The sequence below is a fragment of the Papaver somniferum genome, chromosome 9, assembly GCF_003573695.1.
Source record: "Papaver somniferum cultivar HN1 chromosome 9, ASM357369v1, whole genome shotgun sequence".
Lineage (NCBI taxonomy): Eukaryota > Viridiplantae > Streptophyta > Magnoliopsida > Ranunculales > Papaveraceae > Papaver > Papaver somniferum.
Genome location: NC_039366.1, coordinates 114360304 through 114374913, shown reverse-complemented (window position 1 = coordinate 114374913; position 14610 = coordinate 114360304). Strand labels below are relative to the sequence as shown.

The 14610-nt window shown below is 35.1% G+C and overlaps 1 protein-coding gene across 1 annotated transcript; it reads left to right on the top strand.

Moving 5' to 3' along the window:
• Positions 1 to 1689: 1689 nt before the first annotated feature.
• LOC113312444 (F-box/kelch-repeat protein At3g06240-like) lies at positions 1690 to 2253 on the top strand. The gene has a single exon (XM_026561197.1). It carries the CDS (start codon positions 1690 to 1692, stop codon positions 2251 to 2253), a length of 564 nt encoding a protein of 187 aa, XP_026416982.1.
• The last annotated feature ends 12357 nt before the right edge of the window (positions 2254 to 14610 follow it).

The following is a 14610-nucleotide window of genomic DNA, read 5'->3' as shown; positions in this document are numbered from 1 at the left end:
AAATTTTTCATATCTACCATAATGGGGATTCTCATTTTCCATGCCACATGGCATGTCAAATATTTTTTTTTGACATGGTGCATAGGAATAGGCCTAAACATGTCTTATTTATATGCTTCGAGCCATCAATATCCCAGGCTTCCAAACAACGTTTTGAGCACATATTTTCCTTCTTTTGATTCGCATGACTCTAAAAAACTTATGAAATGGAAACAAAGCATAATACATACTAATACAAAAGAAATAGTTAAAAAAAAGTATAATAAATTTATATTCGAATGATGTGTTTTAGGCAAAGTCTTATGGTCTTCCAATCTAGCATATATATTGGAAGTCCACGTCAGCTAGAATAAACCCCTAAGTCTTAATGCAATTCTATTCTAGTATATTAGTCGCAGAGCCAATCAGCGAGGCTACGGTGAATGATTCAGCGTAAATAATTTTTTTTTACCTTCCGCTGAATCGAACATCACAAATACCGTGGAATATTCCACTCGACACTAAACCAAATTGGGAAAAGTTATTTTTTTTTATGCGTGTGACCATTCAACGAAACTATCTCGCTACTTGTTGGCATTCGAGATATATCTGGAGAGAGAAGTAGGAGAAAAGAATAGACAATGCTTAGAGAAGAATATACAACACTTTTTGTCTAATCTAGAAGACAAATGTAGCCCATAAAACTTAGCCTAAGGCTCCTATTAGGGCCCCAAACAGTTGAATCTGTTGAATATGGGAACTTTTTAAATGGTTTAAAGTTAGGAATGAGACCGGGACCCAAATCAATCGTTCCACTTCTGTTCTGAACAATTAATGCATATTGACATCCTTATACATAGGTGTTGGAGATCAGTAAAAACTTATAATCCACTGATATATACGCTATTTGTTATCTTGGAGTGAATGCATGCTAAATCATTCTGCAACTAGTCTAGTGCCTTACCTCGCAAATAACAAACAATTACCAATAAATTTAAAACAACTGTATGTATATTTTTTGGATCAAATGCTCCAAATTTCATATATTTAGTAGAAATAGTATATCAATCAAATACATCGTAATTGATATATATGAAGAAATTACAAATATATTGTATTCTAAAATATAACCAAAGAATTAAAAATGCTCAACTCATTCAGGAAGTTGATGATGTTTGAGAACTGGTATTAATATTTTGATTCCATAGTTAGAATTTGTTTCTTCACTGTGATTTTTTTTCTTCTTCATTAAGATTAGATGCTCTATAAAAGAGTAACTAAAAATCGTTTTTACCGTCGTTTGTCGTTATTATCAATATTTGGTTGTTTTCATCGAAATCTCGTCATGATAAATTACCATATTAAACTTCCCATTTCTTAATTATATATACATGTATCCTCTACGGTGATAATGATATTACTGATTTCACGAGGGTTAAGCGTTTCCTTAACAGGTTCAGATCTAGTTTTACAGGAATCTACAATGGGAGGAAAAAGATATCCAAAAATATCAAGTCTTCCGAAAGAGATCCCCGTAAACATATTAGAAGGTTACCAGTAAAATCTCTCATGCGATTTAAGTGCGTAAACAAATCTTTGTGTACCCTATTATGTAGTCAATATTTCATTAAAAAACATCTCATGCGTTCTATCAGAAAAGGCAACAATAATCTTCTCCTTCATGGATATCATGTTAATAGACATAATAAGATGAACTTTCTAGACCCCAATTCATTATCTTTATATTTTTCATCATCGTCAACATGTGAAATTGTTAAAGTTGTTCCAATATGTTTCTCATTTATTTCTCTGGATTATACAATTGATATTGTGGGTACTTGTGATGGTTTGGTTTGTTTGAGTATGACCGGTTGTGGTAATTGGGATGTCATTTTTCTTTGGAATCCCTCTACTAGAGAGTATAAGAGATTACCTTCATCTTCAACTCGAGCTTTAAAGCCTTATGCTAACAAATATGGGTTTGGTTATGATTGCTCTATTGATGATTACAAGTTAGTAAAAGTTGTGATCTTTGATAAATCTTCTAACCATTCTAAAGTTGAAGTGTATTCATTAAATTCAAACTCATGGAGAACCATTGATATTATACCATGGTTCATTGATAATATGAAAACTGGGGTGTTTGATGATGGAGCTCTTTATTGGTCAGTCGTTCACCTACCTGATGAAAATGATCTTATCATTCGCTTCGATTTTTCCAATGAAACTTTCAAAGAGATTCCTCTACCGCCGACGGAATATAAGAACCTTTGATATGTATGAAGAAGTAAAGAATTATGGAATTACTCTTAGGAAGGTGGAAAAAATGGTCTTTCGAGACCGGTGAAAAGTTAATGCAAAACGAAGATGGTTTAATATTGTTTAACTCATTGTTGGAGAGGGTTAAATTCGTGAAGATTCATGGTACTAAAGGATTGCGCACAACAGTGTCTTATGTGCCTAGCTTGGTCTCGCTTAACTCTGGTACTTATGTGGAACAAAGGAGAAATAAAAGACAATTTGAAACATGTAGCAACTTGAAAAGAAAAACTATCAAGGGAAAGATGACAAGGTAATATTGTCTCTTATACATTTATCTTTTTGATATTCGTGACTTAATTATATGTTATCTTGGTTAAGGTTTCTAAGAGTCTTGATTCCGTTCCGATACCAATGGTATATAAATTGGAACTAGTTATAATGGTCGGTACCGGTTTCTAACAGTGTTGGGTCTTTTTCTTGTATTAGTGGAACCAAAACCGAACCTATAAAAAAAAGGGTACCAGTAGGGTATTTTAGAAACAACCAAAATATCTTCATGAATACTTTTTTAGCTTTTTCACTTTGATATGAATCCAAAATCTAATTGAAGATTAAATTTAGAAGAACAAAAAATGAGAAATTAGAAAAATATGAAGTCAAACTAACCATTTCCTTTAGATTTTGGTGAACAATTATCCGGGTACTTGTTAGCCTCTAGTGCCTGGTGGGTAACAGTTTGGAAACGGTAAACTAATGGGTCCTAATTACTTCTACTCGCTGAGTACCATAACAAATCTAATTATAATACCTAGAACTGGAATCATAACTGAATCATTTTTTTTGGTTCATATTGAATAATTGATACCCATTGACTTGCTATAGTTTTCCATTTGTGTTTTTTTATTTATCTTTGCCATGGTGGCTAACGTGATTCTGCAGTAATAATGGAAATTGAAAGTTGAAAAATGAGGTAAGTGATAACTTTTGTAATTCTGCGTTCTTTTGTTTTTTGTTTTGATTCGATTTTGGACATGTATGTGTACTTGTATAATGAACTTTATATACCAATGATAAAGAATAAGTAATGCCACATTGATAATGTTGTATTCATTACTCACCAATTCTTTGAGACTTACTATGTTAAGCAAGAAAAATTGAAATTTTGTTAGTATATGCACAATTCTTTGTTAAAAGCTTACCCTATTTGCATGTTAAATCCTTTTTTTTATTTGTAACTGGTACAGGGAATTTGATGAAAGGACTGTTGAACGAGGGCCAAAGTATACTTGAAGAAAAAGTTTTATTTCTGAAGTTTTTTGAGTGATTTTTAATTTATATTAAGAGACTATTTTAAATCATGGAGAGAATTTTACTTATATTATCACATGGTCAATGAGGGTCTTATTGTTACAGATGAATATGGAACAACCTAACGCCGAAGACTCGACTATTGTAAAACAACTCAAGAGGGGGGTGTATGTTGATGGAAAACTGTCTAACACTCAAGAAATGCATACACCACTGGCCTTCTAATTTTAGCCAAATCTTTCATAGGCCTTTAAATGTTAGTTTTTGCTAGAAAAAAATTTGGGTTTGAACTTTCCGCTAAGAGTATGTTTGGTCGTCGTTTTTGGCTTTATTTTAAAAGTACCTTATGTATTTAAGATAATGATGGGATTTCCAAAAATAATAAATATCAAGTTGGAGTCAGTTTTGAATCTTTCATCCTTTCTTGTGTCGAACAGGTTAGGGTTTTTCGTAAGTCTTTTCAAAGGATTTTCAACATATTGTTCTAGTCAATTAAATTTAATTCGTATTTTTTTTTGATGAAAAGGAGCCACCAGGGGCATATTATTAAGATTTAAAAGGGAGAAAATATTACAAAGGAGCAGTTGGTAACCTAGCCACAAGCTGGGCACCAATACCTTTCTGAATAACCGAACTTAATCTATGAAAAAGAAAACTACCATGCCCACTGCTAGCATCAAGGTTAGTCAGGCAATTCTTAAGACTCTTTAAAAACACTACAAAATCCTCACCAAGTTCACCTAAGGAAGTGAAATCCAAAACACCCAATCCATAACCATGAGATGTGCATTTATCCAAATATTTTGTACGTTTACGAGAAACTGCATTAGAAATGGCTTGACCTGGTATGAAAGCACTCCCAGCCGCGGTAGTGAAAGGTGACACACCAGTAACATCAAAACACACATCTTTCCCATTCTCCCAACCATAAACAAGGATGTCCGCATGCTTCAAGGATTTTTCATCCGAAAGAAGGCCCAAGGACACTTCTTTTCTAGCATGCACACCAGTTTTATAACACATATCACAACAACATCTCTAACAAGATCATGACGATACTTGATCCCAACCTCACCGGCGCAATGAATCGCATGGTCGCCAAAAATGTCCATATCTCGCTTACAACAAGAACACAAACCATCTTTTGGAAAAAGCGGGATACCGAGTCGATAACACAAAACATCCCTAAACTGCCTTGGCCCAATACTCTGTTGAAGCCCACTAATTGGTACCTCCAAAAGGTACTCTTACGCATGTTTCATTCTATTAGTATTATTGTTATTACTATTATTTTTAAGATTTCGCAAGTTTAAATCCTTATTTCCAGTTGGGAAATCAAGGTTTGGATAATTATCTGCCACTATGAACCAAAATTTGCAACTCTTGGTATGGTGGTCAATTGTCCACTTTGGATATTCAAACTCCCAACTAACTTTCCAGTTTAGTAAGCCCAATTTGAAAATTAAGTAATATGTGTCTCATAGAAAGTCCAAGCTTGAATTCATTATTTTGCTCATTTTTTTCTTGAAATGATTGCCATATTTTTCACATGTTTTTTTCCATATTTTTCACATGTTTTTTTTCATATTGATCTTATTGGTTTGTATATCCATAATACAAAACAAAAGGGTTTTTTGAGCGTTTGACGGACGGATAACACTTTCAGAGGCAAATGTTGCATCCGACCATCCCAGTCTCATCCTAGTCATAGACATCCGACGGATGCAATATTTGTAACCTCCTTCCATTATGGATATATGCATTTATAATCCTCGTAATTAGTTCCTCAACGATTAATTAAAAAAATTAACGTGACAACAAAACAATAAAGTGAAAAATTAATTGTTACAACCATTTAGAACTCATAATTTTACACTCATATTTTATTATTCAAAAAGAAAAAAATATTGTTTGACTCATATCTTTTAGAAATAAAAAATTAGTCAACCTTCATCAACCTGTGTAACGTTTGGGAATTGTTGTAAGAAAACCATGAAATTAGATTAACGTTTCTCATGTCGTGCTGTTACGGCACATGTCATTTCTAGTGTACATACAAGGAGATACGAGTCATAATACTTTTTTGTGGATCAATACATATAATCTAATAATATGATATTAAACTGATACTTGAGAATACATATAAACAATAGATGTGGGATTAAAATAAACTACGGTTGGTTATATCTTCCAACACGAACCCGTATGTGTTGTTTAGTATATGTATATATTGACACTAGACTAAGGTACTCTGTTTATTTGTATCTCTAGGTATTAGTTGCATACTTGCATATCTACTGGTACAACGTATCTGTGCGATCCATGTCTGTCGATACATACAGATACAACCCGATACCGACTGATATCAAATACAAAAGACATATAAAGGTCATGACATGCTCAAATTTTTATACCAATTCGAAAAAATGCAAAAAATAATTATGGTTTCCAAGCCTCACATTGGATGTCTTCCAATAAAAAATAATAGTGTATAAAATATTAAAACTTCTTATATCTCTCTTAGTCTTTACCTTTTTATACCTTTGCAAGTTTTACATTTATGTTTGTCTTTACTTGGTATTCAAGATCAAAATTATGGTGTTATACCATAAGATCCATATCTTTTACAACATAATAACAGGTTAACTTTATTCATGTTGCCAATGATGTTATACTACAAGATCCATAACTTATATTCTATGTTTTTACTTGAATTTGAATTGAATTTAACCGCTTAAGCCAACATATGCATTCAATGACATTCAATGATCTATTATTTTTTTAAATGAAGAATCAAAGGAATTTTAATTAACAGTCTATATCCAATACATATGTGACATAATAGAAAAGGATGATCTTATGAAATTTTATTTAGTTCCTATCCACCACAAATGATGCCAGTTAGAAGAACAAAGTCAATTATCTACTATTTATTCAAATTTTGGAGATGATGTTAACTTGAACTTTAATATATTTTCACATTATTGATTTTGACCAGTGGAGACAATGAAAAATGGCACATATACCGGAAAAAGTGCAAAATCCCATGTGTAAGGGAAACTACAATGGGATGAATAAGTGCATGTCCCTGCTACGGGGAACCTTATCTGGAGAAGGGTGTCCTTGGTAAATATCAGTCTCAGTTAGTCTAGACATTAGTTGACTTTAATTCCGTCAGTTATTTTGATGTCAGTGTGAGTCACACGGTGATCCTAGCAAATACTGTCCTTATATTCATATTTGTGGTTGTACTGTGAGGACATGAATTATGAATGAATAACTCTTATCTTTTCCTTATCATCTTTATCTTTTTCCATCCCTTCTCAAACCCTACTTCTAACCCTCTGAATCCTCCTCTTCTTCTCCAAAATCTCTATCAAGAGTTTTTCCTGCTTATCAATTTTAGTGAAGAACACTACAAGTGGTATCAGAGCACTCGATTCTAAGTGACCTTTAGCCATGGTGAGTGAAGCTGAGTTTGAATCTTTAACAAAGCAATTAACATTTGTTTTTCAAGATCACAAGACTCTGGATAAGGAAGTATTAGAAACCAAAACGAAATAAGATGCTCCATCTCCGATGATGCTATCGACTATGATGGATATGTTTAAAGCTGAACCAAAGAAACTGTTGGAAGAGTTTAGAGAGCAAACACCTATACCTGGTGGAGGAATACTTCAAACTCCTATCCTACACACTCCTCAGAACAGATCTGGTGGTAGTCACTTTACCGGTAAGAGTTCTAATTTTTTTCATGCTCATAAGCTTAAAGTTGACTTTCCAAAGTTTGATGGAACAAATCCCAGATCGTGGGTAAGGAAACGTACCAAGTATTTTCAATTACATGTAATGAATGATGAACAGAAGGTAGATGTAGCATCTATGTATCTAGATGGTAAAGCCGATATATGGTTCCAAGATTATTAAGTAGGCAAAGAAGTTATCAAATGGGATGTGTTTATGAAGGGCATATTCTATCGTTTCCAAGAGTTGGGTCACGATGATATATTATGGGAATTTAACAAATTAAACCAAGTAGGAATAATATTTGTGAAAAAGCGGGGGTCTAACAACCACACCCAATTTTCGTTTGGCAATCTGAATAGACAAACTCCAATATACTTTCAAGAGAATCAACTAGACAATTAGACTCAATCTAGAGAAAAGTATATCAAAGAGTTTTATATCTCTATCTCTTAATTCAATCCGCAATCAGCAAATAGGAATTTGAGATCCCGATTGAATTATAAGAGAAATAACTTGAACGATACCAAAGACCAATGTTCAAGGATCAATCAATTTCAATCAACAACCAAAGGTTGGATTTCCCAACTGATCGATTTAACGCACAACCTGTGATATTTCAATTATATAACAAAATATAATGCAGAAAAAAAATAACACAGACACCAGAATTTTGTTAATGAGGAAAACCGCAAATGCAGAAAAACCCCGGGACCTAGTCCAGATTTGAAAACCACACTGTATTAAGCCGCTACAGACACTAGCCTACTACCAATGAACTTCGAACTGGACTGTAGTTGAACCCTAATCAATCTCACATTGATTCGAGGTACAGTTGCGCTCCTTACGTCTCTGATCCCAGCAGAATACTACACACTTGATTCTCTTAGCTGATCTCACCCACAACCAAGAGTTGCTACGACTCAAAGTCGAAGACTTGATAAAAAAATCTGTCTCACACAGAAAATTCTATAGGAATAGATAAAATCTGTCTCCCACAGAAATACCTACGAGTTTTGTTCTATCTTTTGATAAATCAAGGTGAACCAGAACCAATTGATATACTGGACTTATATTCCCGAAGAACAACCTAGAAATATCAATCACCTCGCAATAATTTTAATCGTATGGTAGCGAAACAAAATATTGTGGAATCACAAACGATGAGACGAATATGTTTGTGACTAATTTTTATCTTACCCATCGGAGATTAAATCTCGAGCCAATCTTAGAAATATAGTACTAAAATACGATAGAAACAACCAGATCAGATCACGCAACTACAGAGAAAATAGTTGGGTCTGGCTTCGCAATCCCAATGAAGTCTTTAAGTCGTTAACCTACAGGGTTTCGTGAAAAACCTAACGTTAAAGGAGAATCAACTCTAGCTTATGAAACTAGTATCACACAGGAGGTGTGGGGATTAGGTTTACCAGTTGCTAGAGTTCTCCTTTATATAGATTTCAAATCAGGGTTTGCAATCTAAGTTACCTTGGTAACAAAACATTCAATATTCACCGTTAGATGAAAACCTGATCAGATTCGAGCTAATATCTTTCAACCGTTAGATCGAACTTAGCTTGTTATACACAAATAAAATGTACCCTCATTTAGATTTAGTAACCGTACCTAAATGTGTACACCATGTTGGCTTAATTGTAATTAACCGAGGTTAGCTATATGAGCTCTCATACCAACCTTATTCATCTTAACCATAACTAGTTCAAATGACTCAAATGAAACTAGTTAAAGAGTTGTTCAATTGTTATATTCTCATAGAAGTATAAAAGAACACAATTGAAGCAAAATCGGTTTGATTCACTCGAATCAATTCATGAACATTATAGCCACGGTTTGCAAAGAATGCATTCCTTAATATATAAATATATTAGTTCATGAGCCAACCGATTTTAGAACTTTAACCACTCAAGTATGCAAACGGGCACGCATACTTAAGTAGCCGGTCTGAGTTTGTGTTCGCCAGTATGCAAATGGGTACGCATACTTAGTACACTTCCAAAACCCAGCAGAAATTCTCGGACCTATACCTTACACAAGTATGCGTACCGGTATGTGTACTTAGTACACGGAATTTCACAACTACAAGTACGCATATGGGTATGCATACTTTAGTTCCGGTCATGGATCACATACATGAAAGAATCCACAATATGTTTATAATCCAATGATGGTTAAGTATTCTAAACTCTTATTTCAATCATCGAAAATTTCTTAGAGGATGACAATAGCCGTTTTCACACATTATTAGCATCAAAGTAATTTTCAAGTTATTGAAATAATCATAACGAAAAATTCCAAGTCTACACCAAATGATTGTATCACACAAACCATGTAAGATGTTATTCGACGATTTTCACATGATCAAGATGAACTTGGTTGAAGCGAAAGATTACCAACACATATTCCGAGAAATATGTAACCGAGTTAAACTCAGCTCGAAATCTCAAATGTGTATAATAGAAAACTATATCGCAACACGACTTATGTCTCAATATAGTATATAGAGTAGAAATAGACTGTCCAAGTGATAGATGAGTTTTAGTCTCTATATACCTTTTGTTGATGAAGTTCCACAAGCTCTCCTTAGTAGTTCTTCATCTTCAATTGATGAACGCCGTGAAGTCTAATGCTCAACTACACAATCTATCCTAGTCTGAGACATCTATAAGTAGACTAGAAATCAAGACTTATAGTTTTGATCACTAACATTGACAAACAAGCTTGAGATAGCAACGCTTGCGAGTTCGACCGAGCAGTGCTCTAACAATCTCCCCCTTTGTCAATTTTAGTGATAAAACTATCAATACATATGGATTACAAAATAAATAAACTTTGTACCAAGAAGTGTTTGGGGAGCTGAAAGCATTGATGTTGGCTAAGAATAGGCATCTAACTGAGGAGTATTTTACTTCCAGCTTCATCAGTGGACTTAAGAAAGAACTAAGAATTGTTGTATAATGTTTTCTCCAACAACCTTGGAAAAAGAAGTTTACCTAGCAAGGATGAAAGAGGTACTGATAGAAAATATTGTTAAGAATGCAAAATCCACCAGGTTGCCTCCCTTATTCATTCCTCAAGGCCACATGAATATAGTGACAAGCCCAAAGTCTACCTCACCATCACCCAGAGGCAGTGCTAATACTATCCCAAGGATGCCACCAATAAAATGACTCACATATGCAGAGATGAGGGCCATAAAGTAAAAGGGGCTATGTTACAACTGCCAAAAATGCATCAGACAATAATTATTTATGTTGGTAGCTGATGAGGAGGAATTACATACTTCTGAAGAAGAATTACCTTCCAGCTCTCCCTTGATACAAGAATTGGTGGATGAGGAAGTAGAAATATCAGTTCATGCCCTGTTAGGTAACATATCTCATAACACAATTAAAATTCAAGGCATGATAAAAAACATGCATCCCTCACTATTCTGGTAAACAATGGCAGTACTCATAGTTTCTTGGATCCTGAAATAGCTAGGCTAAGTGGTTATTATGTAGATCCCACTGCTACCTTTCAAGTAGTTGTGCCTGATGGAAGCAAACTAGTAAGTTCTGCAAGATGTCCAAGTTTTCCATGGGTTATGCAGGGAAAGAAATTCCAATTTTATGTGAGAGTGTTCGCCTTCGGAGATTGTGACATAGTGTTGGGAGTATATTAGATGAAGGAAATCAGTCATATTCAATTTGACTCCAAGGAATTGACTATCTCCTTCAACAGAGATGGAGAATAAGTTGTGTTACTAGGCACTACTGAGGACAGCAGTATATCTCTCATGACAGGAGGAGCTTGTGACAGTTACTTAAAGAACCACAACCATGGTATCATGCGCTATGTATTTTCTATTACTAACAATGAAAAACAACCTTCAATACCTTCTACCATACAACCACTCCTTGACACCTACCAGTCCATATTTAAGGAACCTACTACTCTTCCTCCTACAAGGAGCCATGACCACCACATAACATTATAACCACTCTCTTCCCCGCCAAACCAAATGACATACATAATTTATTACATTCAAAGGGAGATAGTGGAGAAGTTGGTACAAAAAATGCTAGCCTATGGAGTCATCAAACTTAGTCATAGTCCATTTTCAGCTCCAATATTACTGGTTAAGAAAAAGGATGAAAGATGGAGATTTTATGTGGATTATAGAAGACTAAATGACATTACAATCAAGGATTCAATACATGTTATTGATGAGTTACTAGATGAGATGAAAGGATCCAAGGTGTTTACCAAGATTGATTTGAGGGCTGGATATCACCAGATAATAGTCTATCCACCTAACACTCACAAGACTGCATTCAAGACACGCCAAGGACACTATGAGTTTTTGGTGATGCCATTTGGCCTCTCAAACGCCCCAGCAAGCTTCCAACATAATAAATGACATCTTCCATCCTCATTTGAGGAAGTTTATACTGGTGTTTTTTGACGACATCCTCATATATAGTCCTGATATGGAGACTCATCTACAACATCTGACTATCACTTTAGAAATACTCAAGAAGCATTCTCTGTTTTCTAATCTTAGCAAGTGCTCTTTTGGTAAACCACAAATTGAATACCTTGGGCACATCATATCGGAGAGGAGGTTGCTTCCGACCCTGATAAGATTGCTTGCATGGTCAAGTGGCCAGTTACAACTATACTAAGATATCTTACAAGTTTTTTAGGTCTGACTGGGTACTATAAGAAATTTTTGAAGAATTATGAACTCATCTACAAGCCTCTGACTGACTTTCACAAGAAGAATAACTTCTAATGGAGTAATCTAGCACAATCATCCTTTCAACAATTAAAAGAAGCTGTCATTACAACACCTGTCTTGATCCTCCCTGATTTCAATATGCTATTTGAATTAGCAACTGATGCTTGTGATGTTGGAGTATGGGCTACCTTAATGCAAGAAAAAAGGCTTATAGCATATTTTGGTAAAGGTATGGGAACTAGATTCTTGACTCTATCTACTTATGAGAAGGAGATGATGGCCATAGTTTTAGCAGTTAATAAATGGAGGCCATATTTACTGGGTAATAAGTTTACTATTTACACTGACCACCAGAGCATAAGGTACTTCATGGACCAAAGGATACATATCATGTTACAACAAAGTGACTCTCCAAATTATTATATTATACACATGAGATAAAGTATATGAAGGTAGGTGATAATCTAGTAGTTGATGCCTTATCTAGTGTGGATTTGAGTGATAAGTAAGTAAGACATATCTCAGCTACATCTAACATGGCTTCAAGAAGTCCAAGATAGCTACATCAATGACCCTCTTGCCCAAAGGTTGAAACCTAAGTTTATAGTTGAAGACAATGAGCTAGAAGGATTCACTTACCAACAAGGATTTTTGAGATACAAGCAAATAATAAATGTTGGCAATACTTGAGACATGAAAAAAACAATAATTGTTTCCATTCATTCTCAACCATTGAGGGTCATTCAGGAGGACATGCTAGTTACCAGAGGGCCAAGTTATACTTTTATTGAACTAGTATGAAGCAACATATCCTCAATAATGTCAATGAGTGTGATGTCGGTCAACAACACAAGGGTTTCAATACATTATCAGCTGGGTGGCTTCATCCCTTACCTATTCTAGATCAATCTTGGGAACACATTAGCATGGACATTATCATAGGATTGCCAAAATCAGAAGACAGAGAAGTGATCCTGGTGATTGTGGATAGGTTCACAAAATACAACCACTTCATTTCCTTGAACCATCCCTATACAACTTCTTCAGTGGTTAAAAGGTTTATTGACACAATCTTCAAGTTACATGGGATGCCCAAGTCCATTGTGTTTGACAGAGACAACATCTTCATCAGTAATTTCTGACAAGCTTTGTTTTCCAAGGTGGGTACCTCTCTTCATCTCAGTACTGCTTATCACCCACAAACAGATGGGAAAACATAAAGGGTGAATGCTTGTTTAGAATCCTATTTGAGGAGCTTGACTAGTTCTAAACCTTCAAAGTGGGTCTCTTGGTTGTCACTGGATGAATGGTGGTTCAACACTTGTTACCACACAGGATTGAAACTTACTCCATTTGAAGCGTTATATGGATATGCTCCTCCAAAATTTGGAATCTTCTATTCTCATGCTGGAATTCATGCTGCAATAGAAGACTATCTACAACATAGACATGCGATGAGAAATTTACTCAAAGAAGTACTAGAGTCTGCTCAGCACAGAATTAAGCAACAAGTAGATAAGAAGAGGTCTGAAAGGTCTTTTTCTGTGGGAGATTGGGTATACTTAACTCTGCAGCCATATAGACAATCTACTGTACAACTGAGAATAAATCTGAAGCTGGCTGCTAAATTCTATGGCCCATATCAGGTAGTATCCAAGGTAGGAGATGTATCTTACCAGTTGTAGCTACCAGACGGCTCAAAAATATATTATACCTTCGATGTGCCATAGTTGGAACCCAAAATAGGTATAGGAGTGGTGGTTCAGACCAGCTTACTTGAAACTGACTGTGACTGGCACTTGCAAATTTTTCCAAAGGGGTACTGCTTGCTACTAGTATTATTATGAAAAAACCAACAAGAAATAAGTTTTGGTTACATGGGAAGGAATGTTAGACTCGCAAGCAACATGGGAGGACAAACAACTAATGAAGATATAATTTCCTAAGATGATCCTTGAGGAAAAAGATCTGTTGGAGTAGAGAGAATTTTTCATGTCCCTTATATGGGACACCTTATCTGGAGAAGGGTGGCCCTAGTAAATCTCAATCTCAGTTAGTATAGACGTTAGCTGTCTTTAATTCCATCAGTTATTTTGATGTTCGTGCGAGTCACGCGATGATCCTAGTGAATATTATCCTTATATTCATCTTGTGGTTGTATTGGGAGGCAATAAATTATGAATGAATAACTCTTATTTATTCCTTATCATCTTTCTCTCTTTCCCTCCCTTCTCAAACCATACTTCTAACCCTCTGAATCCTCATCTTCTTCTCCCAAATCTCTATCAAGAGTTGTTCCTTCTTATCAACTGTTCATCCTCAATTGCCAGCGGACCACTTGACCGCGCGTCATAGCATCAGATGTTGGCGTTATAAATCCAGCCGCGCAGCTTTCGTTTTTCCGCCCAACGAATATATGTGAATGGCTAAACATTTAATCATCCAACGGATCTAATTTTTACCACTTATAAGCTCAAATCTTCTCAACTCCAAATTCACACTTTCTACACCTCTAATCTCATTAAAAAATTACCTAAAAATGCCTTACAGAGTCCGCGGTCCTAGATACATTG

Excerpts from the sequence above, each read along its gene's own strand:
- LOC113312444 (XM_026561197.1), top strand. The coding sequence starts at position 1,690 with ATGAACTTTCTAGACCCCAATTCATTATCTTTATATTTTTCATCATCG.